We start from the raw sequence: 26971 nt of genomic DNA, 5'->3' as shown, positions 1-26971 counted from the left end.
TGAACCAGTTTGATCATTAAAAAGCATAGTTTATCTCTGCTGTATAACGCTGTCTTCGTCGGCATTTGCCCAAGAATTACTCTTATGGAGACGGTATTAATATTTCGGCTTATCTTGCACATGTTTTCAGCATCAATGGTGTATAAAGGGCGAGTGTGTAATTAAAACAAAATTACCAGAGTCGGTCGATGGAGGCTGGGGAAGATGGGCTGAATGGAGTTCTTGTTCACAGTCGTGTGGCAAAGGAGTAAGAAGAAGAACAAGAAAATGCAATTCACCAAGGTGAGTATATTTTCAATACATATTAAAGTGAAATACACTCGTTAGTCGGGTCCTTTCGGTTTGCTTCTAAATGCTGTTTCTTAACTCTCTGTTTCATTTTCTATTTAGACCAGAACTTGGTGGTTCTTATTGTGTGGGAGAATGGAAACGACACAGTATATGTAACCCTCAGGTGTGTTTGTGTTTGAACCTTTTTTGGAAAAGTAATGCACTTGATTCATCCTCTTTGCTACGCTTGTTGGGAACAGACACAGTGCTAAGAACAGACATGCTGACCTCTGTTCAACAAATCCATACTTCGTTAATTGGTTTATATAAATTTGGCTCTTCAAATCTTTAGCCATGTGCCGAAGGATCTGATAATCCTGTTGATATCCAGTGTAAAAAATTCCGCGCATTATCGGTAAACGGAAAACGATACGACTGGATTGCTAAACAGAATAACAGTAAGTCTGTGAAATACACTGAACTACAATAATTTAAATTATAATACACACAGCCCAGGAGGAAACCTAAACTAACTTTACTTTTATTGAACAGTTTCTAGCGTAATATTTTAATATTTAAACATTGACAAGAGTGATTTTTTTAAGGAAATCCATGTGAGCTTCGCTGTGTTCCATTGTTATCAAATGGACGCTCAAGAATCAGAAAGTTTATCCAAGCACAAGATGGAACTCGGTGTAACCATGGAACTAGCAATATCTGCATCGAGGGAAAATGCGAGGTTTTTTAGAGTTTTATTCTTTCATTGTTTATATCCTCTGTTATTATCTTTGTCTTAACTTGTGTGTGTTCGTTCATGCACAGCATGTTGGTTGTGATGACAAACTCCACTCGAGCGCCAGGGAAGACAGATGTGGTATTTGTCGTGGCGATGGAAGCACTTGTGAGACGAGACATCAATCTTTTGACCAACCTCATGGCCATGGTAAGACCGAAGATTACAAATTTCGTTAGAATCAACCTATATCACAAACATCAATCTCTACCTCGATTGACTATAAAGCATCTAGTTAAAGCCTGCACTGATTTCTTTGTCAATTCAGGATACACAGAAGCTCTTGTAATTCCCGCACAGTCTCGTAACATTGTCATTCAAGAGGTCTCTGGCTCATCAAACTTTCTTGCTCTCAAGTCACCATCTGGTGATTACTATCTTAATGGTAACTGGTATATTCAATGGAGTGGCGATTATGACGTCGCTGGAACAAGTGGTCGTTACTCACGAAGACATAATAGAGAGATGTTTAGATCGAAAGGACCCATCACCGAAGATCTTCATGTACTGGTAGGAGTTCTTAGCATGAAACAATGTTTGATTTCCAATTGTTTTTCGTTTTCCCCTCTCTCACATTCCTGCCACTCCTATCCTTGCTTATCCAATTATCCCTTCATCATCTTTTTCTCTTAGGACCCCATCCTTTCTTCCTTACTTCCTCTCCAGTCTCCCCTCCAATCCTTACATCACCACAACATTCTGCCTCTTCATGACTTTCATTTCTATCAACTTTTACCCTCCATTCACATCACCATTCCGCTCCCTGTTTCCTCTCATTGTCCCTCGCGGCCCTCCATCTTTCCTTCTTAAATTATATAACCAAATACAACTTATCTTCTTCGGTGTAGCTTCTCTACCAAGGCAAAAATCCAGGCTTGAAAGTCCAGTATGATGTGAAGAAAAATATAACCACCAAACCTCGATATTTTCACTGGAAAATTGGTTCATGGTCTCTCTGCTCTGTTACCTGTGGTCAAGGTAATTTGATCCAATTCATTTTTATCTAATAGTTACATCACTTGGGAAACGCAATCCAGTAAATTCACGTCTTTTGCCAGCTCAACCACAAACGAGTTTGACTTCAAAAGTTCATTTGCTTCAAATATCCTGCAGGTATACAAAAGAGAGATATGTCTTGTGTCGACCAAGAAGACAATGTTGTGGATAAAATCTTTTGTGAAAATGCATTAATGGGGTACAGGAAAAGACGATGTAATCAAGAAGCCTGTCCGCCTGCGTAAGAAGAAGAAATACTTTGTTTTTCTTAGACTCGCTAGGGATTATTAAGCAGAGAAGAAGCGAAGTATTTTCAGCTCTTAATACAGTTCGGGTGTTCTCTTTTTTCAGTTGGTTTGTTGGAGTGTGGCACGAATGCTCAAAAACGTGCGGTCAGGCTGTCAAATACCGCGCAGTTCTTTGCACTCAGATTGTGGTAAACAGAAGACAAATCATTGAGGAAGAAAAATGCGGAAAAAATAAACCGCCTGCTTCAATTATGTGTGAACAACCTTTGTGCTGGTCCGTTTATCCCTGGGATAATGTAAGTGCAGATGAAAATAATTTATTGGTAATCACCAAGCATTTACCAAGTAATATGGCAATCTGTCAAGCCAAATTTTGAACGACAAATTTTGAACGGATGAAGTTAAGTATTTTACCATACAACGCATTAAATTTTAAGTATTTTTCTGTAGTGTTCATCATTGTGTGGTCTTGGCATTCAGCATCGTGTTGTTCGATGTCCTGGAAGTGAATCTCAATGTGATCCTTCAACTAAACCGATTACCAACCGCACATGCGTCGGAAACAGCTGTGCTCGTTGGCGCAAAGGACCTTGGGAAGAGTGTTCGGCAAGTTGTGGCAATGGTACCCAGACCAGGCAAGTGTCATGTGAACATCTCGACGAGAACATGTGCAGACAACATGAGAAACCACGCGCGATCCAAACATGCCCTGGTTTTCCTTGTCCAGTGTGGAGAAAGGGGGTCTGGAGCAAGTGTTCTGTGACTTGTGGAAATGGGACAAAAACTAGAAGTGTCACATGCGATCAAGGTCATGTGAATTTCACGTGCGAGGCATCAGAGAAGCCAGTCATGGTCCAATCATGTTTGCAAGAGGTACGAGTGATGCTTTATCCACTTTCATCTAAACGGGATTTTAATTGTCAAAAATTTTGCCAAACAAAATTATGTATATCATTATATAGCAATGTTCAGGCTGGACTGTGGGGAACTGGAGCTCTTGTTCAGCATCTTGTGGTGAGGGGGTGAAAGAACGCAATGTTGTGTGCACTATCAAGTCATGTACAGCTGAAACCCGCCCCAAAGAAAAAGAGCGATGTTTGGTACGGGAGAATGTCCTCGATGGTCAGTTAGTGAGTGGTCAGAGTGTACTGTCAGTTGCGGAAAAGGTACACAATATCGTAACATCACCTGCACTGACCCGATATATCCCTGTCCCAATGAGACAAAGCCCCCTAGCGTCCGCCAGTGTCCCATGATAGAGTGCTCTAGATGGAGTTTGGGTAACTGGAGTGATTGCTCTGTCACGTGCGGATCTGGAGTACAAACAAGAAGTATCATATGCAATGCCGACACTCAGGAGGAATGCGAGGTTGATATACCTAAGACGGAGAGGCCTTGTAACGAACAACCATGTGTGATGTGGGAGACTGGGGAATGGAATGAGGTGAGCTATTATTTGTGGGAGAAAACTGGATGTATATTATTGCACGAGAGTCACACTTATTGACGATATTCCCCCGATTATCATGTCACAAATCTAGTAATGCACGCAATTTGTTTCGTTGTAGTGTTCAGCATCATGCGGTCCAGGTATACAAGAGAGATCCGTGATTTGCCCGAGTAATTCTTGTAAACCCGAAAACAAACCAAACGTGACGAGGCCTTGCATCAATCCGGACTGCGCAGTCTGGGTGACAGGAAACTGGGGTGATTGTCCAGTCTCGTGTGGCGAGGGAGTACAAACACGACAAGTATATTGTAGCGATGATGATGATTCCTTGTGTAATGCCCTCGATATGCCCGAATCCACACGAGATTGCTTCGTGTCACGATGTGGTGCGTGGATTATCACGCGTTGGGGACCGTGCTCAGCAAAATGTGGTCTAGGCACCACAACGCGCAACGTTACCTGCATTTATGCAGATGCTAGAAACTGCTCGAACAAACCAAACGTTGTTAAGACATGTCAGGAAGCACCATGTAGTAAATGGAGTGTTGGAAAATGGAGCCCGTGTTCTGTAACATGCAATGAAGGCTTTCAGAGACGTATTGTCTCCTGTCATGGAGGGCGTTGTCTCGCTTCTAAAAAACCGCCCTCTATACAGCAGTGCGTGATGCCAAGTTGTGGTAAATGGGTTGTTGGTGATTGGAATGAGTGTAGTGCTAGTTGTGGCGATGGTGTGCAATTACGTGATGTAAGCTGCAGTAGTAAGGATTCCAAGGAGTGCACTGATACCAGACCGGTCGTAAAACGGTTTTGCAACAAGCAGGAGTGTCCATATTGGTTTGCTGGTGAATGGGAGAACTGTTCTTCATCATGTGGAAATGGTATCCAGAAAAGAAATGTTACCTGCATTGGTGGTACAAGCTGCCTAAACACCGCCAAGCCGATTCAGAATCGACCATGCTATTCTGGCCTGTGTCCAAAGTGGATGACTGGCAAATGGATACCATGTTCTCGTAGTTGTGGTGGTGGTTACCAGATACGAATTGTGTACTGTAAAGGTAAAACTTATACAAGTTGCAAAAGTCTTACCAGACCGAAGCCTACCAGGAGATGTAATGAATTTCCTTGTCCGCAATGGTCTGTTGGATCTTGGAATGGGTGCTCAAAGACATGTGGTGATGGTGGAATGCAGAGTAGGAATGTGACCTGTAATAATAGTGAAGTTGGTAAATGTCCAGAACAGAGTAAACCAAATATTATACAGAAGTGTGGTGAAATACCATGCCCACACTGGATTGTAGGTCGTTGGTCGGGATGCTCAAAATCATGTGATGGAGGGTCACGCACCAGAGATGTAATATGCAATAACACTGAGGTTGGTTCGTGTTTAGATAGTGCCAAACCTGTGAGTAGCGAGAATTGTGCCCAAGAACCATGTCCTCATTGGTCAGTTGGGCATTGGTCAGAATGCTCAAAATCTTGTGATGGTGGTATTCAAAGCAGAAATGTTACCTGCGAGAACAGTCATGTTGGTCCATGCTCGGATACGAATAGACCAGCAAACAACCAGACTTGTGGTGAAGTATCCTGTCCGCATTGGTTGGTCGGTCAATGGTCAAAATGCTCAAAATCCTGTAATAACGGTACTCAAAAAAGATCTGTAACTTGTAAGAACAACCATATAGGTAAATGCTTGACTTCAGCTAAACCAAAAAGTTCTCAAAGGTGCGCCGAAGTAGCGTGTCCGATATGGTCCGTTGGAGGATGGTCAGAATGCTCTCAATCATGCGATGGTGGAATACAGAGTAGAACGGTTACATGTGATAATAATCATATTGGTAATTGCTTAGTAGCAACCAAGCCAAATAGTACTAGAAAGTGTCGTGATGTACCATGTCCGGAATGGTCAGTGGGCCCGTGGTCAAAATGTTCAAAGTCTTGTGATGGTGGAGAAATGACTAGAACTGTAACTTGCCAGAACAATCACGTGGGGAAATGCAAATCGCAAACAAGACCAGCATCTAGAGCGACATGTCGTAACGAGTCATGCCCCCAGTGGACAGTTGGTCTGTGGTCACCTTGCTCAAAATCATGTAATGGAGGAAGCCAGTCTCGATCTGTACGATGTAACAATAGTCACGTTGGGGACTGTCCCACCAAGGACAAACCACCTACAAGTCAAAGTTGTGGTGAACTACCTTGTCCACAGTGGAAGTTTGGTCGGTGGGGGAAGTGTTCAAAATCATGTGATGGTGGTCTTAAGAGTAGGCGCGTGTGGTGCAAGAATACTGAAGCTGGTGAATGTTCTATTGCTGATAAGCCTATTTCCAGGAAGAGGTGTCGCAAGAAAGCTTGTCCATCATGGTTAAGCGGAGAATGGTCACAATGTTCTAAGACCTGTGGTGGTGGAATGCAAACACGAAAAATTTCATGTAAAAACCACCACATTGGACCATGTGATGCAAAAAATAAACCTGTCCCAAGCCGGAGTTGTAGTGAGGTACCATGCCCTCGATGGTCAGTTGGTACATGGTCTTCATGCTCAAAATCCTGTGGTGGCGGCATCCAAACCAGGGCTGTTACTTGTGAGAATGGTCATATTGGTGAATGTCCAAGAAAAAAAAGACCAAGTACTAACCAAAAATGTGGCGAAGTGCCATGTCCAGCATGGACTGTGAGTGCATGGTCAATATGTTCCAAATCTTGTGGTGGAGGAGTACAAAGTAGAAGAGTGAGCTGTAAAAACAAGCATATTGGTGAATGTCTGGAAACAGAGAAACCCGAGTCTGATCGAAAATGTAGTGAGGTGCCATGTCCCTTTTGGTCAACAGGTGCATGGTCGAAATGCTCTAAGTCTTGTGGTGGTGGTACTAAGACTCGAAGTATAACATGCTTGAACAATCATGTTGATGAATGCCCAGTGAGTGATAAACCACTTACGAAACAAAACTGTGGTGAGCTACCATGCCCCCACTGGACTGTTGACGTTTGGAGCGAGTGCTCAAAATCTTGTGATGGTGGTTTCCAGACCAGAGCACTCCATTGCAACAACAGCCATGTTGGTGAATGTCCAATAAAAGACAGACCATCTACTAACCAAACCTGTGGACAACTACCATGCCCGAAGTGGATCGTTGGTGGTTGGTCCCAGTGCACTAAATCCTGTGGCGGTGGTATGAAACACAGAACTGTGACTTGTGAAAATCGCCTTGTTGGTAATTGTCCTGAAGCCGAAAAGCCACTAGATACGAAGAGTTGTCGTAAGGTAGCATGTCCAGTATGGTCTGTTGGGAAATGGTCGAAATGTTCTAAATCATGTAATGGTGGTACTCAGACAAGGGTGGTGACATGTAAAAATAGGCATGTAGGTGATTGCCTGGTTGGTATCAAACCAGTATCCAGGCAGAATTGCAGTGTAGTACCGTGCCCAAAGTGGACTGTTGGTCATTGGTCAAGTTGTTCGAAATCATGTGATGGTGGAATACGGATCCGAAATGTCACTTGCCAGAACAAACACGTGGGTAAATGCTTACCAAAGAATCAACCTGCTGCTACAGAAAACTGTTCTGAAGTACCATGCCCACAGTGGACTGTTTCGCCATGGTCAACATGTTCTAAGACTTGTAATGGTGGCATAAGAACGAGAATAGTATCCTGCCAGAACAGTGATGTTGGTAGTTGTTCACTGACGAATAAACCGGAAGAAACTAAAGAATGTGGTACAGAACCATGCCCTAAATGGATCACAGGTGTGTGGTCAAAATGTTCTAAAACCTGTAATGGTGGGTTACAGAGACGAAATGTAACATGTCAACACGGGGAAGTTGGGAAATGCCGAGATGAAAACAAACCCATCTTACAACGAAGCTGTAGTGAGCTACCATGTCCCCACTGGTTAGTTGGTCCTTGGTCAAAATGTACCAAATCGTGTGATGGCGGGTTAAAGCGAAGAACTGTAACTTGTGTGAATAAAAACGTCGGTGATTGCTTGCCAGACGATAAACCTCGCACCATGAAGCCTTGTCACAGACGAGCATGCCCAAAATGGACGACAGGTCGATGGTCGACATGTTCTAAGTCCTGTGATGGTGGTATTCAAACAAGATCTATCAGCTGTACCAATCGTCATGTTGGCGAATGCCTGGCAAGTAATAAACCACTTAGTAGAAGATCATGTAATAATGAACCATGTCCTAAATGGTCAGTTGGTCAATGGTCACAATGCAGCCAGTCATGTGATGGTGGTGTTCAAAAACGATCCGTCATCTGTGAGAATAGTCAGGTTGGTGAGTGTCCTTTGGAGAAAAAACCGGAAGAAAGTCAAAGCTGTTCTGAAATGCCTTGTCCTGAATGGTCAATAACTGAGTGGTCGAAATGTTCAAGATCTTGTGATGGTGGTATTCAAACAAGAAATGTTTCGTGTGTGAATAGTCATGTTGGTGACTGTGTGGTAGAAGATAAGCCAGAAAGTACCAGGAATTGTGGTGATTTGCCGTGTCCTGAATGGTCAATAACTGAGTGGTCGAAATGTTCAAGATCTTGTGATGGTGGTATTCAAACAAGAAATGTTTCGTGTGTGAATAGTCATGTTGGTGACTGTGTGGTAGAAGATAAGCCAGAAAGTACCAGGAATTGTGGTGATTTGCCGTGTCCTGAATGGTCAATAACTGAGTGGTCAAAATGTTCAAGGTCTTGTGATGGTGGTATTCAAACAAGAAATGTTTCGTGTGTGAATAGTCATGTTGGTGACTGTGTGGTAGAAGATAAGCCAGAAAGTAACAGGAATTGTGGTGATTTGCCGTGTCCTGAATGGTCAATTACTGAGTGGTCAAAATGTTCAAAGTCCTGTGATGGTGGTACTCAAACAAGAAATGTTTCGTGTGTGAATAGTCATGTTGGTGACTGTGTGGTAGAAGATAAGCCAGAAAGTACCAGAAGTTGTCATAATGTGCCGTGTCCTGAATGGTCAATTACTGAGTGGTCAAAATGTTCAAAGTCCTGTGCTGGTGGTACTCAAACAAGAAATGTTTCGTGTGTGAATAGTCATGTTGGTGACTGTGTGGTAGAAGATAAGCCAGAAAGTACCAGAAGTTGTCGTAATGTGCCGTGTCCTGAATGGTCAATAGCTGAGTGGTCAAAATGTTCAAAGTCTTGTGATGGTGGTATTCAAACAAGAACTGTAAAATGTATGAACAGTCATGTTGGCGAATGCTCAGTCCAAAAAAAACCAATCACAAGGCAGGAGTGCGCGAAGATACCATGCCCTCAATGGTCAGTTGGTCAATGGTCGGCGTGTTCGAAGTCGTGTGATGGTGGTGTTCAAACACGAACTATAACATGTGTTAACGATCATGTCGGTAAATGTCTGGTGAAAGATGAACCTGCCAGAACCAGGAAATGCAGCGAAGTACCATGCCCTAGATGGAAAGTCGGCCAATGGTCATCGTGTTCAAAGTCATGTAATGGTGGTACTAAAACAAGAAATGTTTCTTGCGAGAATAGTTCTGTTGGTGATTGTTTATTGAAGAATAAACCAGGAGAAACTATGCAATGTGGAATAGTACCATGTCCTGCATGGTCAGTCGGCGAGTGGTCAGAATGTTCTAAATCTTGCGATGGTGGTACACAGTCTAGAACTGTGTCATGTGTAAATAATGAGGTTGGTGACTGTTCAAAAGAACATAAACCAGTCTCTAATCAAAATTGTAGTGAATTACCATGCCCATTTTGGGACGTTGGATCGTGGTCAAGCTGCTCCAGATCGTGTAATGGTGGCACAAAGTCCAGAACTGTCACGTGTAGGAATAGCAATGTTGGTAAATGTAATGAAGAGGATGAACCAAACACTCACGAGACGTGCAGCGATGTACCATGCCCTGAATGGTCGGTTGGTGTGTGGTCAAAATGTTCAAGATCATGCGATGGTGGTAGCCAGGTCCGAATTGTCACGTGTAAAAATAACCAGACCGGTAAATGTCCAGAAAGAGAAAGGCCTTCTACCAACCAAAGGTGTAATGATGTACCATGTCCACAGTGGATTGTTGGTGAATGGTCAAAATGCTCGAAATCCTGTGGAGGAGGTACTCAGATTCGAACTGTAGCATGCAAGAACGAGCATGTTGGTACTTGCGCAACGGAACGAAGGCCGCTTTCTAGTCAAAAATGTGGTGAAATATCATGTCCTCAATGGATGGTGGGTAACTGGAGTGAATGTTCAAAGTCGTGCGGACGTGGAGAAAGAACTCGTTCCGTAGAATGCTCAGGGGATTCTAGTTTATTGTGTGAGGGTGTCAGACCTGCTGGTGGCGAAGTATGCAATGACTTAGCATGTCCAGTATGGATTGTAAGTGACTGGACAGAATGTAAAGCAAGGAGATGCCCAAAAGGAAAGCAATCTCGGGTCGTGAAATGCAGCTGGGAAAACAGACGAGCCTGCAACAGAAAGACAAGACCAGTTGCACGGCGGCGTTGTGTGCTCGAGTGTCCAAAATGGAAAACGGGAGACTGGAGCAAGGTTTGTGTGTTTTAAATTGTTGCAGAGGTGATTAATCATGAGTGAAACTGATTAACATCAGGCAGCCTATTGCTGGGATCAAATGATTTTTACAGACATGATTGAGACCAACACATAGCAACAGTAGACATTATTTCTATGGACCAACATCTAACTAATTCCGCTTGTTCTGTTGACCCCTGACTTCAATTGCTTCATCAGCTGATATCTCTGGCTTTATGTTTAGTGTGGAGGTTCATGCACAAAGGGAGAGATGACCCGGCGTGTTTGGTGCGAGGGGGGAAACAGAAAATGTAAACCAAGGGAGAGACCCATTGAGCGCAAGTCCTGTCTGAATTCTTCGTGTTTGGTATGGGAGGCTGGTGACTGGAATCAGGTGAGTTATCATCCAATCATTACAGTTTATTATTATCCAGTAAAATCGTTGCTCACGTCAGCTATTCTCTTGTTTATTTCGTTGATATGCGCTTATCTGCTCCAACTCCAACCTTTGATTCTAGTGCCCAGTCACTTGTGGCGGAGGACTGCGATATAGAACCGCTCATTGCGTGAACAGAGTGTCGGGGGATTTGACTAAGGGGTGTGATGGAAGGAAGAAGCCTACACGATACAAAGCATGCGCCCTGAAAGAATGTCCGTCGTCCGAAGGTAAAATAGAATATTTATGTTTTATAAATTATTGAGTGCATAATTCAAACGAATTCCTCAGTATTGATAAAAAGGACACCAAACTGATAGACTCCTTTCATATTTATATTTAAATGATGACTTATAGATTACTCCAAGCCGCCATCAAGAACACAATGTCGCCAAGCCATAAGAGACGCTCATTTCTGTCGCTTGCTAATTCGACCATCTTTGAGTGAATTGTGTTTATTCGGACAATGGAAGAGAAGATGTTGCAAGAGTTGTTTCAAAGTTAACGCACAAAGGAGAAGATAGAATGTAATTTAGCTCACAGTTCAAACCATTGCTGTCCTTTTGAAGATGACATACGTACACAAATATGCACTAATATGAACGAATCACACAGCAAGATACACATGAGATTGAGACAAAGTCTTGGGGTGAAAAATTAGAGTTAGTTAGATTCGTTAGTGGGGGAAATTAAGTAACCACGACAGACGTCCATGCTGCCTGTTTTGTCTCCGTTTTATGTTAAAAAACTTTAGCAGCAGAGGCATTCTTTTCCGATTGGGTACAGGAACGTATTACCAGCGAGCGACGTCTTGGCGTTTATCACCAAGGGAAAAGAACTAAGGAAAATTGGATCAGCTAGTTTATTGATAGGTTTTAATATTACTATTTATTATCAGGAGTTTTCTATGCTTTTGAAATTTGTATTTCCAATAATGTCATTAGCTGGGCAACTTCACGAAGTAGGTAATTGGCAAACTAAAATGTAAGATATTGGATTTAGTAGAATATTTTGATAATTGCAATCTTATTACATATATACGAATACAATAAAGTTCTCTAGCATCCTAAACGTGAACGATTATACCCTGAAGCTTACATTACTACAGGCCAGTAGTTGGCCAGTCAACGCCTACATAAAGTCAACCTCGTACCCTGGCAGGTTGACATAAAGTACCATGCATTAATCCGTGGGCTCGCGCTAGTTCTGCTGACTGTTGGTATTTTGAAATTTGAACTATTATAAAATAGCAATTATGACCGCGTGATTATGTGTTGGAATGTGATTTACGAAACCAAAGTTATAAATACACAATAACCTTTTACAAAAATTCGCCTAAAATAATTGAAATTAACTCGTACAAGCTTGACAAAGATCGATATTCCTAAGGATTGGAACCCGGCGTTCCACTGGAAGGTAGGATGTAACAAATTAGTGGTCTTTAAACAATTAGAACCTTGCAGTCAGACGCGATGGTCGAAGAACAATTTAAAAACGTCGCGTTTGTACTGCGTTTTTTGCTGTGAAACTTATAATATAGTTTTGTCAAGAAAGGAAATCTTCTTCAAGTTTAAAATCCCGAAGCCTGGACATTCTAATGTTTAGTTTTCACGGGACGTTCTGGAAGCGAATGACCAGTCATGTAGCTAATTTATACAAATTTCGAACATTTAAAAGTGCTAGAACGTCTGTTTATTTTACTGCAATAAAACACTCGCTGTCGACCTTGGGGTATTTTTAATTTCACATGCAATCTACCCTGTCCATTTTACACGTTTATCTCGTAAAATAAACTAAATTGTGGTGTATTTTAAAGCACTTCACTTGTGTATGAATGACGCGTTTAACTTTATTAGTTTGGATAACTTGAACTATTTATTTCACCAGTTCATTTTCAATCTCAAGAAGTCATTTCCCAAAGATTCATTCGTATAAATCGTACAAACAGTAAAGTAATTGTCAGGAAGATTTGAAATAACAGAGGACGAACGACATCTAAATTCCTAAGCGTCCGTAGTAACGGGTGAAACATCAATGAAACAACATCATCTTCAAAAATTTAAAACTTCATTACGGCGTATAATTTAATAAAAGTGAGTGACATCGTGTGACATGTGCTACTCATGTGGTATTTGAACGACATTTAGATTTATATTTGGTATTCGATCATGATTTTGCGAGAGTTACGTGTTGCGCATTTGCTGAAACTTTTTTTGTTTACAAACATGACCTTATCGTAATTCCAACCGCTTTGAAATAATCCAGCGTTAATGGAGCGTATTGTAGCATCGACATTGTGTTAAAATTTGATGTAAAGACTGGCTCTTTTATAGTTAAGCTTAGTTCAATGATAAAGCTAGCTGTATAAGCAATCGATATTCATATTTTAGCGAGAAAGGGTCATATTTTTAGCGTTGCTATGGGCTGAAATATTAACCGTGATTACGGTGTCATGTTACACGTGGGTGAAGAACAAAACGTACATAAATAAGTATGCTTCAATTTATATTCATACAGGTGAATATCCCTTGAATCTCTTCCATACACAGGATGAAACAAAGTTGTTTCTTTTCGTTGCTCATTATTGCTGCTTTAAGATCGTGTTTAGTGGCTGGGACAATCTCATTCAAAACAAGACGGGTTGAAGTTAAAGAAATTCGTTTTAAAATAGTCTTCTTAACTGTTCAAAGAATTGGAGCGATTAATTCCAATATCAGCTTCAGTTGCACGGTTTGTAATACAGTGTTTCTTTCAATCACCACGATTATCGATTGTTTATCATTATTGAAAAATACGAAACAATGTTGTGTTCTGTGTCGTAGATTCGAAACTTCACCGACGACTTTTATAGTGAAGGTGGAACTGGAACTGGAGCGATCGCTGCTGGTCAAACTGCCGGAACTTGTCAATTTTTTGTTAAAGATGATACACAACCGGAGGGAAACGAGATTTTTCCCGTTGAACTGCGTTCACCAGCAGGCCGACTGAATTCTGCAGTATTGGACGTTGCCTACATTGTGATCACCAGTAATGATGATGGAAATGGTATTGTGGGGTTTGACGTGGTAAGTAGCAGTGATATGTACTGGCAGAATTGTGAACCACTGCATTCTGAGAACTTCTTCACCACAAGCAGTCAGAGACTAGTTTTCATCGTCAAATTTATCAATACTTGTAAACAATATTACAAATGAAAAAACGGTTTCTGTCTTGATAAGGTAATGATAGACGATATGAAATTAATTTAAAGTATTCGCTGATTTTCTTTCAGCCAAATGGTTTCAGTATTCACGAACCGCGCACAGACGGTGATGTTCAAAAACTGCCGATCAGAAGAAGCGTTGCAGCCTTCGGACGGGTCACAGTGATGTGGAGAGTAAGTGAGAAGAGGATAACTTTACGATCTTTTACTGTCATGATACATTCTTCCGTATCTTTGCATATGGATTCAATTCCATGATGATCTAACCAGAGATTGTTATTTCCAGGTTATTACTGCCGCTGCAAGCAAGGACATTAACACAACTTCTGGTACGGTTGTATTTCGTGATGGAGAGGCAGTCAAAGATCTGGAGTTTTCTGTTCGTCCCGACCTAGTAAGTTGCGAACTTTACCAGCAATCTCACAGAAACACAGAGTACATTCAAAACTGATCTCCCTCGACTGGTGTCCTTGTGAATTCTTCTTAAACTGAGCTGACCATTTAAAGCACTCTGTCACTGATCGATACAGTGTTAAGATGATCAACTCTAAACTGCAAATTTCTTCTTTGCTTTTCAGTTGATTGAAAGAGATGAAGATTTTGAATTTGAGTTGACAAATATCACCGGCGGTGCTCGGCTCAATAGCAGTCTTTCCAAAGTTCTTGTGAGGATATTAGCCAATGATATTCCCGTACGGTTTGCTGTGAGTCACGTCATCGTGCCTGAAAACCAAACCGTTGTGACTTTGTGGGTTTACAGAGGCCTTGATGCGAATGGTTTCAACCTTGCTCAGGTTTCATTGGATCGTACCAGTACTGTAGCATGGTATCTTAAATCCGATGGTGCCTTGGGCAACCAGGACTTTCACCAAACTAGCGGCACTCTTGTATTTGGTAAAGATGAGACACGAAAGTCCATCGGTGTTCGTATAATAGATGATACCATTCCAGAAAATTCTGAGAATTTCACAGTTCATCTAACTAACCTAAGTGCGGATATTAGTCTGGTATCACCATCAGTAAGTACCATACAGATCTTGCACAGTGATGACCATGTTGGGGTGTTTGGTTTATCTGGGGATGGTAATATCACCGTCGGTGAAGATGATGGTAGTAATGTGGTTGATGTTACCATCAACCGAACAGCTGGTGCCTATGGTACAGTGGATGTGATGTGGTTGGTGGAGTCCTCCCATAGTAACCTGTCAACTCAAATTTCGCCATTGAATGGTACTGTCACATTTGGCGAGGGTGAACGGGAAAAAGTAGTGAGAATTACCATAATGAAAGACATGGTACCAGAGGAGGCATTTTGGTTTGTGGTAGTGCTTGCTGCGGTCAGCGGCGGTAGAGTGACAAACGATCCTTTGGGGAGATCAAAAAGAGTTATCGTGAGGGATAGCGATGACGTTTATGGTGTATTTGAATTCTCAAATGATACACATCAAACACTCAGTTTGGTAAGTTTTGTAAGACCTGATGAGTGTGTAGATTCCTGCAGTAGCACCAAGTTAGATTACGACTGATACTAGAGTTATTGTCAGAGGTGTCATTGAAGTATGGTATAACCCAGACTCCTGTGATATGGAAGAAGTACATGACAGAATATATTTTAGTAAGTAATTTGAGACGGCTTTTCCTTTTAGACAAGCAGCCCTCGGATGCTTAACTTCGCAGTTTTAAGAAAAGGCGGAAACTATGGGGTGGTGACAGTTGGGTACCTGGTGAAGTACTTTGCCGCTGATGGTACAGACCATACAACCAGTATTGGTATTAAAACGTCTGGGTCAATTTCCTTCTCGTCTGGTCAAGCCAGTGCATCAGTTGGCTTAAGCATCCCTACAGGAGGATTCATTCGTGCTAATTCTGTATTTAGAATTACATTGATCTCACTGAGTCTTGTACAGCCAGGTATGTGTGATAATCGTTCGTTTTTTGACGGTTTTTCCACAGTGAGTGCCATTAAGGAACCGTTTTCAAAATTCAGCAAAGACTCTCGTACCGCCGTCTACACCTCGTTTTGGTCCCCGCTCCGTCATGAACCTCACCGTCCACCCGCAATATGCTGACGGTGAGATTAGGTTTGATAAAACAAGCGTTACTGTGACCGAGCCAGAGGATGGTCAGACCAAAAGAATTGATCTGGAAGTTCGACGTGATGGAACTTTAAACCAAGCGAGTCTCCGATGGAGTGTTGTTGGCGTGACGACAAGCAATGATTTGACACCAACCAGCGGGAACTTGTTTTTTGGAAAAGGTTTGAAATCGAAAATAAAATCTCTGTTCGAAGATGTCTAAGAACGACCGTGCGTCAATCTCTCCATTTACAAACCATTCCATATTTACATTGTTCATTTATCCAGGTGTTAGCTCTCGCAATATTACCATTGATATTCTTCCTGATACCTTACCTGAGTTGGATGAACGTTTCACCATTCGACTTCACAATGTTTCTGAAGCGAAGTTGCAAGCTGGAGCGGTGAGTTTCGTAGAGTACTGTATGTTTATATCACATTATCTTTAACTTGAATGTTGCATTTCATTCGTTGAAGAAATTTTATTTAATATTGCATTGATATAAGATTAATTTGTTAAATATTTAGTCCGAGTTGATTTTGACCATCGAGAGAAATGACAATGCTGGCGGAGTATTTCAATTTGACAATAAAATAGAGTCGATCATTCTTTCTGTAAGTAAAGAAGTAATGAATGCCGTAGCTTCTGTAGTAGTGGACTGATGTACTGGTAGTAATAATCTACTGTCTTTTCAACACAGGAGACAGACAGTAAATTTGCAGTCACTGTTCTTCGAATTGGAGGCGATTTAGAAGAACGTTGGGTCAAAGTCACGACAAACAATAGTATATAGACTTTCTGACATCATTCTTTGATATATAGCTTTATCAGTGTTCTCAGAAACTGTACAGTATGTTCTTTTTTCCAGGAATGAAAGACTTCGTTGCAGGAGAAGCTCATATGATCTTTGGTGTAAACGTAAGAAAAATGTCTGGGACATTTTATATCAACGATGACAACGTTCCTGAGGTAATATTATCATTACTTTTTTGAAATATGAATTGTCTTCAAATGCTGTTTATTCCTTTAGACATATATCTTAATTTTGAATCTTCTTACCAGTTTTAGAATAAACCACGTTACTTACATTTGCCATGTTTTTTTCTTTTCCAGACAAACGAGACTTTCACATTCAAGCTTGTTCCGTTTGGTCCTGCCGATTCGCAGGGTGTTTTGGGTAGTCCCACCGAATTCAATGTCACAATTTTAGCGAACGATGATCCTCATGGGGTTATGGTGTTTGCCAACACATCACAGACCATAGGTATGCTTGATATCACCACCAGCAAACGATAGTTGTTGAATTCGAAGGCTTGGTAATGCTCATGAAAATCTTCCATCGATTATGATTTCACCTCCAATGTGTTTCCTTTTTTTCAAGTTGAAAGCAAAGGTGGCCAAAATTTCGCAAGTTTTGTTATTGAGCGTCGACGGGGATTGTTCGGTGATGTCGTTGTGACATGGAACATCACTTCGGAAGCCGATACGATATTGGATGTTTCGCCGACGTTTGGAAACGTCCGCTTTAGCGAAAATGAACAGTTCAAGATTATAAGAATCTCCTCTTTGGAAGATAACGTAAGATTTATTCTGTTTCTTGGTGTTTTAATAGAATGAGAATTAGTCATAGCTTCAAATTCGTGCTTTTTTTTACGTTTTGTGTGTTTCTCAGATCCCAGAACTTGATGAGAACTTCACTATCACCTTGATCAACACAGAAGGTGGCGCGAAAATTGGCGAGCCACACCAAGCTCAACTCACAATCCTAAGAAATGATGATGCAATCGAATTCAAAACGCCTGCACATGTTAGAGTGAACGAGGGAGATTGGGCAACCTTCACAATAATACGCCATGGACGCCACAACAAGGCTGTCACTGTGGACTACACAACCCGGAATGGCTCAGCCACGTCAAGCGGTGGCGATTATGCGCCGGAGAATCAGCAAATCGTATTCGCCAGCGGTGAAACTGAGAAAAGCATCTCGGTGTATATCCGGGACGACAATCAACCGGAAACTGACGAGAATTTTACCATCGTGCTGACGTCATCAACTGGTGATACCTCCATATATGGTAATACGGTTGCCGTGGTTACCATAGCGGCAAATGACGACCCTAATGGTATATTTCATTTTGATAAGAATTCTGAGCTGAATAAAACTGCAAGCGAAGGGAAACCTGTAGCGTTTCGGTAAGTGAAAACAACACTCTAAAAACCACTTTTCAATCGTACATTGTAATCTTCCTCACTATTTCTTTTTATCCAGAGTTGTAAGAGATCGTGGGATATATGGAATGGTCAGCGTACGTTGGCAGGTTTATCAAGTGTATTCCAACGGATCGCAATACGCTCTCACATCCGGCGACTTTGGAGAAACGTCTGGTGCGCTGGTGTTCCAGAACCTTGAACGAGCCAAAAACCTTTCACTCGATGTTTTGGCTGACGATATAGCAGAATACGGAGAAAACTTCAAAATTGTTCTGAAAAACACAACTGGTAAGTACTCACAAAATAACCAACCATTTCAAATATTCATGATCAGCCGGAAAACAACACATTCGACCATGATGAGTTCGCCGGAAAATGGCGTATTCGACCATAGTCGAGTATTGTTTAATTCAGAGACTCAGCCATGCAGAGACTGGGGAGAGTACTCAGGGGTAAATTCAGGTGGTTTTTAGTCGATATAAATTTTTTTTCGAACCATATCCTTCCCGATATAGGTTTAATAACAGAATTTTTGTATGTAAAAGAAAAAAATTGAAAAGCACGCCAAAAAAAAAAAATTGGGAAAGAACGTAAAAACACCCAAAAGAGATCATCCAGCTCTATGCCACAATCTAACCGGTGATATTACAACCAGCTGCGATATACCAGCATAGATTACAACTACGAAAGGTGCAAGGACAGTTGCTATAGGAAGAACTCCCCCCCATAACTCACATCTTAACGGCCGTCTAAGGGGGAGATGCACTACGGCCCCCAGACCATGATGTATGTGCACCTAACCGTTACGTCTCAGTGAGAAACAGAGTGGGCTGTATGCCAGAGCCTAGCGTCATAGACGAATCAGCTACAGTGGCAAGCCTTGAGAGCGAAGATAAATTTAACGTATTTAAGCTTTTCCTGGTCTCAGGGGGGCGGTCCGTAACAAGTATATGCATAGAAAACGACTAATAAGGCACACGCTTGGAAATGTCAAGATTTAAACGCCTAAACGTTTTTTAAGTGTTTTTAGCGAGAAGTTTCAGTGTTTTGATATTCTTTCACAAATTTTAGTGTTTTGAAACAATCCTTGTTGGTTTTTAACGTCAAAATAGTCATCATTGTCGAAAGGAAACTCAGTATAAATGACTGAACGGCTTAGTTTACTAAAATGTTTTGTTAATTTTGTGTTTAGTATAGACTCTTGATTCGCCGGTAAAATTTGGGCCGGAAAATGGCGTATTCGACCATGGTCAAGTTCGCCGGAAAATGGCGAATTCGAGCACGGTCGAGGCCGCGGAAAAATGGCGAAAAACAGTATACTAGAGTGAAAAGTTAAACAATGTTCAGAGACACCTCGGTCTGTGAATCTGAATTCAGTTTTGGAATTTGAAATTTGTTTTGTTTTCTAGGAGGGTCTCCGGGCCCCGGCGGTAAGCTCTCGACCAGTTTGAAAAGCGCGTACATTCATATTCCAACTAATGACAATCCGTATGGTCTTTTTGCGTTCGCACCAAGCTCTCTGAACGCGACTGTAGCTGAAGATACGAGACCTGGATACGAGTATGAAGCCACCGTCAATTTGACGGTTGTGAGAAAACGCGGGAAAGACAGAGATGTTGGGGTGAGTGCGACGTGACGATATATTAGGGACAGTGTATGCGCAATGATATAGGCTGAAAAAGCATATACCATCGCTTATATAAACAGTAATCCCTTCTGATTTCTAGAATTTTAGGATCGACATTCCCTAGTGCATGTTATCTGGCTTTGTCTGCAATAAAATAGATGAAAAAACTCCGAAACGCAAAGGTTTAAATGTCATAATATTTATGTTCTACCTCAAGGTATCCTGGTGTATTTACAAAGCAGAAGTTGCGGACGACCTAAGTGATATTTGGGACCTTGTGTTTTTGAGCAAGATTAATGGAGCTGGTATAGTGAATGAGGGAGAGAAGAGACGAAATACGGGAAGCAATGCGTTGCAATTCACTGCAGTCAACAGTAAGTACAAGTAATACGAGAAGAGACATGATGAAAGCAAGAATATTTCGTTGTCTCGTTGTCAATATCTAAACTTCGATGAATATAACTTTACGCGTGTTTTTAAGGATCATACGCAGTCGTTGAATCCTTGTCCCGCGTTCCTTCTAAAGAATTTACAATCAGGTAGAGTTTTATTCCTTGTCGTGTTTATCTTTGCCTTTTCTTCAGGTATGAAGTCGCTGATTTGCCTTATGACGCTTATTATTATTCTTCTAGTGCGTGGTTGAAACCAAAATTTGGTCACAAAGGAACTATTCTGGCCAAAGTGCTCTCTAACTCTGGAAATGTGGCGTATAGTCTCAAGATTGATACGAGAGGAAATGTCACTTTAACAATGGTGATATTTGTGACGGGAGACAAAACACTGACAGTGAGTGAATTAACAGGTTTCAATTAAACTTCTCTGGTATGTTTCGACCAGAAAATGTTAGATTCCCGTTTCTTGTTACTTATTCTCAAATCTCTTCGCCCTCAGTCGTAAAATTCGTTTGTTTTTTAGGTTCCGAAGGAGATTGGTCGAGGTATACTTGATGATAATTGGCATAATATAATGATTGCTGTTGATAGTCAAACTGGAATAGCGTTTTACTACGATGGCACACATATTGGAACGAACAGGTTTGTTGAAAACAAATGAAGTAATCAGCAGGAACCAGGAATATAAACCATGCACAAATCTTATTGCTACAAATAATTGCCTTTCTCAGTGCTGTATGTGAGGTTCTCAAGATGGTTTCTTGATGAATGATTTGTTTAGTTCTGTGAGGTTCAACACGATTCTCGATGAAGAAGGAGATTTATACCTTGGTGTTGCAAAACCCAACAACGATCATTTTGAAGGTCTTCTTCAGGATGTTAAAATCTTCACCAAAAACCTTCGAGAAAGGTATCAAGGAAAGATTCAAATAAATATATTTTATCAAATTATCGACGGCGTTATTTCTTGAACGTCCAAACTAAGCTATTTAGAACTGAATGATCTATCCTTTATCAATGTTTCGGGTTTTGTTTTGTTGTGCAAAAATCTCAGATCATGATTTCTTCTTTTGTAGCGAGGTGAATACTATCGCTAATCCTGTTAAAGACGTTATACCCATCAATGGTTACCTTTACTACCCAGAACACCTTGCGTCCCGTGTTGTTGCCTTAAAATCTATTGATAATGAGTTGACGGAACCAGAGAAGCCGTATTCTGTCATTCTGGTCAGCAGTCGTGGTGGAGCCGACATTGATGAACCGCGCAATTCCAGAGCTAAACTAATAGGTATTTCTTGTTTCAGATACAATTGTTAAAACCATGCATTATGACTACATTAAACCTGAGTGAACCAGATCATTCCATGCTTTCTTTGTCGCATTTTAAGATTTTATGATTTCGTTTCTTTTCAGTGTTGAAGAGCGACAATGCAAACGGAGTGTTTGCGTTCAGCTCTGCTCAATCCTTGTCAAAAATGGTGCCGGAAACTGCCGGAAATGTCTCGTTTGTTATCCAAAGAACTGTCGGATTTGCTGGAGAGGTCACCGTTAACTGGATGGTCTTTCATCAAAATGGTTCCAGAGCGTCTGATGATTTTGTGAATGCGTCCAGTTCGTTGGTCTTTGAAAATGAAGAAAAACAAAAGGTGGGTAACTTAAGTTTCAAGTCCCTTAACTTGCTTCTATTTTTGAAGTAACCAGGAGAGGCGAGGAAACAATGCAGTTCTCAAACCTTATTATCTTTTCAAATATGTTTCAGACTCTCACAGTCTTCGTGATGAACGATAAAAAAGCGGAATTGTCCGAGCATTTCCGACTGCGTTTGGTGTCCGCTCAGTCAAACGATGGAACGAAAGAGAGTACAGCGATAAGTGGAGCTAGTATCAGTCCCGTGTTCTCGGTGGCAAATATCACCATTGAGGAAAACGACTCTCCATACGGCTTACTGCAGTTTGCCAGCGAGGCTCCCAGAAGTCGAAATATTTCGCCGTCGACCAAAGTATTTACAATGGAAGTCCGAGAAAGCGTTGGCAAGTTTAAATTGTATATCGAAAGAGCGCAAGGGATTGTGGGTGAGTTTGGTTGAGTAACGTTTAGCAAACGTGGTTTAAAAGCAAGTAAGTTCACGACCAAGGTCTGTGGTGACCTCACTGAATGTTTCATTTCTTCAACAGGGGATATTGAATGTTCATGGCAGATGAAGGCGTTAACCGCTGTGGAAAATCAGGATTATGTTGATGCCGCGGGTACGGTTTTCTTAAAGGCAGGGCAACTGAGCACGAATATTGAAATTTCCATTATTGATAATGATAAGCCTGAGTTAAACAAGACATTCCGTGTGTGGCTCTATGATGCTAAAAATGGAGGTAAGAAAATGCAGTGCTGATACCTCTGTGTGATTGTAATGAACGTGAAAATTGATAGATTTTTTTACTCATCTCGCAGCTGAGATTGGACCAGGTGGAACAGCGAACATTACTATCAAACCAAGCGACGATGCTTTTGGTGTAGTCAACTTCACGTCTCGTTCTCTTGCGAGATCTGTGGAGGAAGGTGAGAGCATTGACCTTGAACTTCACAGGTCAGGTGGTACATTAGGAGAGATTGTGATTGGCTGGGCTGTCGAGAACGCTGGCGATGACTTAAAGCCAACAACTGGACTGAAAATCATGAAGGCTGATGAAAGATTTGCGAATATTACGATTGTTGCGTCAAATGATTTGGTATGTGTGTGCTCATAAATTATGTATTTAGGTATTTCTCGTGTTTCACTTGTACTAACACCTGTGTTACACGACAGGCCACAGTCTTTATATGTAAGCTAACGATAAGATTTTGTTTTCAATTTCTGTCGTCGTTATTTTAGCTTCCTGAACTGTCCAAAAGCTACGTTGTGCGCCTCGTTAACGTGACCAGAGGTCGCTTAGCGTCACGTGGTATCGTATCGAACGTAACCATTCCCGCCAACGACGATCCGTTTGGACTTTTTGAATTTGAACCCAGTCTTGTAGCGGTTGAAGAAGCCAGCCGAAATATAACTGTGAATATAGTACGACGGCAAGGAACTATGGGTACAACACGCGTGTTCTACACGAGCGTACCAACCAGTGTCGAAGTGAATGACGTGATGTATGACAGAGCTGAGGAGGACAAAGATTTTCGTCCGGTCAGCGGTTTTGTAGATTTCCCACCCGATGAAATTGCAGGAAGCTTCGTAGTGACCATACTAGATGACGTCATACCAGAAGATAATGAGACAATTGTTGTCAATTTGACATCAGTCACGTTACTGGAAGGACAAGGTTTTCAATCAGGTACAATCAGTAACGGAAGTTAAATGTTATGTTTAGTTAAGTCGGTTAAACCCTTATATTCGAGATAGAAGTAAAAGTTTGATTTTCTTATTTTCTTGGTTCCTTTGGGTAGATGGTTATCCAAGAATTGGTTCAGACCGACTGCTCAAGGTGGTGATTCTGCGGAACGACAATGCAAGTGGAATCGTGCATCTTTCATCTTCGTTTGTTGCTGTGAAGGAGGGTAACAGAGGAGCGTTTCTGTACATCACACGAAGTGGAGGGATATTTGGAAAGGTAAACAGGATATATAGTTGCGAGTTACTTGTATGGATTGGAAAACCTTTTGATTAAGGCTTTCGTTTCTATTCTAGATAACTGTTGACATCGAGGTAACATCAGTTGATTCTGATCCGTCTAAAGATTACCTTATAAACGCCAGCAAGGTCACACTATTTGACGACCAGCGGACTGCTCCTGTACCAATATCTATCATAGATGACGAAGATCCTGAGCTTAATGAGACGTTTATTGTTCGTCTGACCTCCCAGGACGGGAATGTGATCATTGGTCAACCCTCACAATGTGTTGTCACTATTCAAGAAAATGATTATCCCTATGGATTGATAGGTAAAGTGGAAAAGACATGAAACTATCTTTACAAGATTGCTCAGTTTAGAACAATCGTCGTATGTGGTCAACTGAGAGTTGCTTTTGGTGTACTAAACAAAATGACAAATTTATAATTGCCTCTCATATGAGTAGACCAAATTCTAGCTGTATTAATTTCTACAGGATTTAGTCCCTCGTCTTTAAGTTCTTTGGTAAAAGAACCATCCAGCGGCAACGAAGTGGTCAAACTTCACGTAATACGCGAATATGGAACCGTGGGTGTCGTACGGTTTGAATGGACTGTCACGCTCTCAGGAAGACTGGCAACTAGCGACGTACAAAAGGCGCAGGGCAATGATATTATTCCGCCAGGCGTGAACATGACAAGTGTTGATATCGTGGTTTCAGCTGATAATGTTCCAGAAGTGAATGAGGTAAATAGTTTCAATTTTCTTGTGATTATTGCTTAGATAACAGGCATGCTTTGCTGAAATCGTATGAACAGGTAGAGCCACTCTATGCAAGACCAACCAAAACTGTCTCTTTGCTCCGTCAAGGTTCTGTTAGTCACCCTCAGTGTAACGAAGGGGAAAGCTCAACTTAATTCTGCGCGAAGTCAAGCGAATGTGACAATCCAACTGAATGATGATGCCTACGGTGTGATAGAGTTCAGTTATGATAGCTACACCGTTAGAGAAGAGAATCGTAATAAAACAGCACGCATCCCGATTCTTCGAAAACGCGGCACATATGGAGACGTGAAACTTTACTACAGGTATAGTCAACAATTCCAAATATCAGTATTAAGACACAAATGTCATTCCTTGTTTCACACAGGCTTAAATAGTTTCAAATTTTTGTCTCTCCAGCACTTTGCAAGAACGTTCGCCGTCTTCCGCGAGTCCTAATCAAGATTACGTCCCGTTAGTCAACGCGAGCGTCACTATCGCTGATGGATCCAATTCTTCATCGGTCGATGTCGTCATTATTGGTGGCATCACACCAGAGCTTAATGAATACTTTATTATTGACCTGGAGTATGTGGAACTTGTAGGGAACGGAGTATCATCGCAGCCTCGTCTGGGCGCGAAGACGAGTGTTAATGTCACAATAGAGGATGATGATTATTTTTATGGGTTGTTTAAAGTGTTTGGGGAGAGAAACCAAAGTCATATCGTTGTTAATGAAACTGCGGGTTTGGGCGTGACCCTTTACATTTGGAGACTTGGAGGTGAGGTCCCTGGTTGAAATTTACTGTGTGTTTTGGTTGAATAATGTTTACCACGCGTGCATTTTACCTCCGTGACCAGCTCCAGTTTGTTTATTCAGTTGTCTGATTATAGTTTGGCACATCACACAAATTATATGATCAAATGACTGCATATTTCAGGAGTGAGATTCACTCGTTAATATAACTGCTATAATGCTATTTTTACTTGTTTAGGTCACACAGGCGATGTCTCTGTGATGGTGATAATATCTCCTGAAAGCACAGCTCGTGAGAATCAGGACTTTAGAGGAAGTAGCGTAACTTTACCCTTCAAACCCGGTGACCGTAAGAAGTCTTTAACACTAAGTATCGTAGACGACCATCAGCCCGAACGCGATGAGACTATCATCGTGAAATTGGTCAACCCAACCGCTGGCTCATCTGTTGCTCAAGACGTTGGAAACAATGTTACGATTACAATTCAGGCAAATGACGTAGTCGCAGGCTACGTCGGGTTTAATATGTCGTCCCAGGCTGTAATTGTAAGGGAGGGTGAGATGGTTAGTCTCGCTTTGGTCAGGACGTCACCAGCGGCAGGAATTGTGACTGTTGATTGGCTCATTCAAGGAGATAATGTTACAAAAGAATTCAATGAAACCTCTGGAACAGCGCTTTTTAAAGAGGTATTGTATAATTTGACGTATGGTTATATACTTATATATGGTGTTGCGTTTTTTGATGATTTTTTGCTGTAAATATTCTAATAGGGTGAAAGAACTACTTACATACGAACCCAAGTGTTGGCTGACAATACTTCAGAAATTGAAGAGCAGTTTCAAGTCATTCTCCGAAATCCAGTCACATCTGGTATTTCCAAGACTGGAGCAGCCGAAATCAACCCTCGCAAGGGGACAGCAACGCTGACAGTTGCAGCGAGTAATGAACCTCATGGAGTGGTTGAGTTTCAGCAAAGTTCACGGCGTGCTGTTGTTAAAGAAAGCGGAAATATTGAAGAGCTGTCTGTTGCAAGATTATTTGGAAATATTGGTAAGATATTTACTAAATTAGAGACGTGCTGTTTTTCATAGAGCTGTCAAAAGACACTCCTCATAACTCTCATGCATGCCGAAATTAAAAATGCTCGTCTTCTGTTTTGTTTAGGAACAATTCGTGTTAATTTCACCGTCACAAATAGCAGTTTACATTCACTTTCCTCCGATGAAAGACTAGCCACTCTAGGTGCAGACGTTGCGGTTAATACTAACTCAATTCTCATCAACAACGGAGATAGTATCGGTGCTATTCCTTTGACCATCGTTAACGACACCCTGGCCGAGTTAGACGAGTATTTCATCGTGAATATAACCAGTGTTGAGCTGGTGAGATCATCATCGCAGCCTGTCAATAATGAGACATTTAGCCCACCTCGACTTGGTCAATTCCTAACCTCGGAGGTCAAGATTGGAAAGAACGATGGACCGCAAGGAATTCTGATCTTCTCTCCATCCAGGTTTGTGTTTGTTTAAAAACTGGTTCAATTTGTTGCCATGAAAAATTGGTGAGAAAAAGCTGGTTTTGTATTTCCTCTTGTAGTAGCACCTTCGGGGCAACAGTTCAGGACAAATGGAGCTATGTTCTACCGTAGTTAGAATTGATAGAGCT

The 26971-nt window shown here is 41.5% G+C and overlaps 2 protein-coding genes across 3 annotated transcripts in view; both read left to right on the top strand.

Moving 5' to 3' along the window:
* Positions 1–11742, top strand: part of LOC114533919 (SCO-spondin-like) — a 28341-nt gene extending 16599 nt beyond the window's left edge. The window contains 16 exon segments of the mRNA XM_028555549.1: positions 131–282; positions 391–454; positions 623–728; positions 876–1009; positions 1093–1213; positions 1332–1573; positions 1912–2041; positions 2177–2300; positions 2411–2603; positions 2758–3180; positions 3270–3410; positions 3413–3751; positions 3876–10268; positions 10495–10644; positions 10769–10916; positions 11044–11742. Coding sequence (XP_028411350.1) covers positions 131–282; positions 391–454; positions 623–728; positions 876–1009; positions 1093–1213; positions 1332–1573; positions 1912–2041; positions 2177–2300; positions 2411–2603; positions 2758–3180; positions 3270–3410; positions 3413–3751; positions 3876–10268; positions 10495–10644; positions 10769–10916; positions 11044–11210 — 9027 coding nt within the window. The 3' untranslated portion in view covers positions 11211–11742.
* Positions 11743–11935: 193 nt separating this feature from the next.
* The window catches only part of LOC114533908 (adhesion G-protein coupled receptor V1-like), a 28994-nt gene continuing 13958 nt past the window's right edge, over positions 11936–26971 (top strand). Inside the window, exons 1-36 of one of the 2 annotated variants that reach the window (XM_028555538.1) lie at positions 11936–12102; positions 13204–13416; positions 13509–13751; positions 13958–14062; positions 14175–14282; positions 14467–15348; positions 15535–15799; positions 15876–16145; positions 16252–16367; positions 16492–16578; positions 16665–16749; positions 16833–16933; positions 17078–17228; positions 17346–17542; positions 17637–18157; positions 18234–18463; positions 19585–19796; positions 20020–20176; positions 20284–20341; positions 20435–20588; positions 20718–20836; positions 20976–21104; positions 21271–21482; positions 21608–21840; positions 21954–22266; positions 22369–22560; positions 22640–22917; positions 23061–23508; positions 23621–23784; positions 23862–24117; positions 24283–24533; positions 24657–24874; positions 24969–25330; positions 25544–25992; positions 26077–26356; positions 26471–26819. In XM_028555538.1, the coding sequence (XP_028411339.1) occupies positions 13237–13416; positions 13509–13751; positions 13958–14062; positions 14175–14282; positions 14467–15348; positions 15535–15799; positions 15876–16145; positions 16252–16367; positions 16492–16578; positions 16665–16749; positions 16833–16933; positions 17078–17228; positions 17346–17542; positions 17637–18157; positions 18234–18463; positions 19585–19796; positions 20020–20176; positions 20284–20341; positions 20435–20588; positions 20718–20836; positions 20976–21104; positions 21271–21482; positions 21608–21840; positions 21954–22266; positions 22369–22560; positions 22640–22917; positions 23061–23508; positions 23621–23784; positions 23862–24117; positions 24283–24533; positions 24657–24874; positions 24969–25330; positions 25544–25992; positions 26077–26356; positions 26471–26819 (8375 nt within the window). In that variant the 5' untranslated portion in view covers positions 11936–12102; positions 13204–13236. Of the gene's footprint in view, positions 12103–12573; positions 12780–13203; positions 13417–13508; positions 13752–13957; positions 14063–14174; positions 14283–14466; positions 15349–15534; positions 15800–15875; positions 16146–16251; positions 16368–16491; positions 16579–16664; positions 16750–16832; positions 16934–17077; positions 17229–17345; positions 17543–17636; positions 18158–18233; positions 18464–19584; positions 19797–20019; positions 20177–20283; positions 20342–20434; positions 20589–20717; positions 20837–20975; positions 21105–21270; positions 21483–21607; positions 21841–21953; positions 22267–22368; positions 22561–22639; positions 22918–23060; positions 23509–23620; positions 23785–23861; positions 24118–24282; positions 24534–24656; positions 24875–24968; positions 25331–25543; positions 25993–26076; positions 26357–26470; positions 26820–26971 lie in introns of those variants that run through there. The other variant, XM_028555539.1, reaches the window with a different exon arrangement.

This window comes from Dendronephthya gigantea, unplaced genomic scaffold (genome assembly GCF_004324835.1).
Source record: "Dendronephthya gigantea isolate DGI-Jeju-01 unplaced genomic scaffold, DenGig_1.0 000095F, whole genome shotgun sequence".
Classification (NCBI taxonomy): Eukaryota; Metazoa; Cnidaria; class Anthozoa; order Malacalcyonacea; family Nephtheidae; genus Dendronephthya; species Dendronephthya gigantea.
This window is presented reverse-complemented; position numbering and strand designations above follow the sequence as displayed.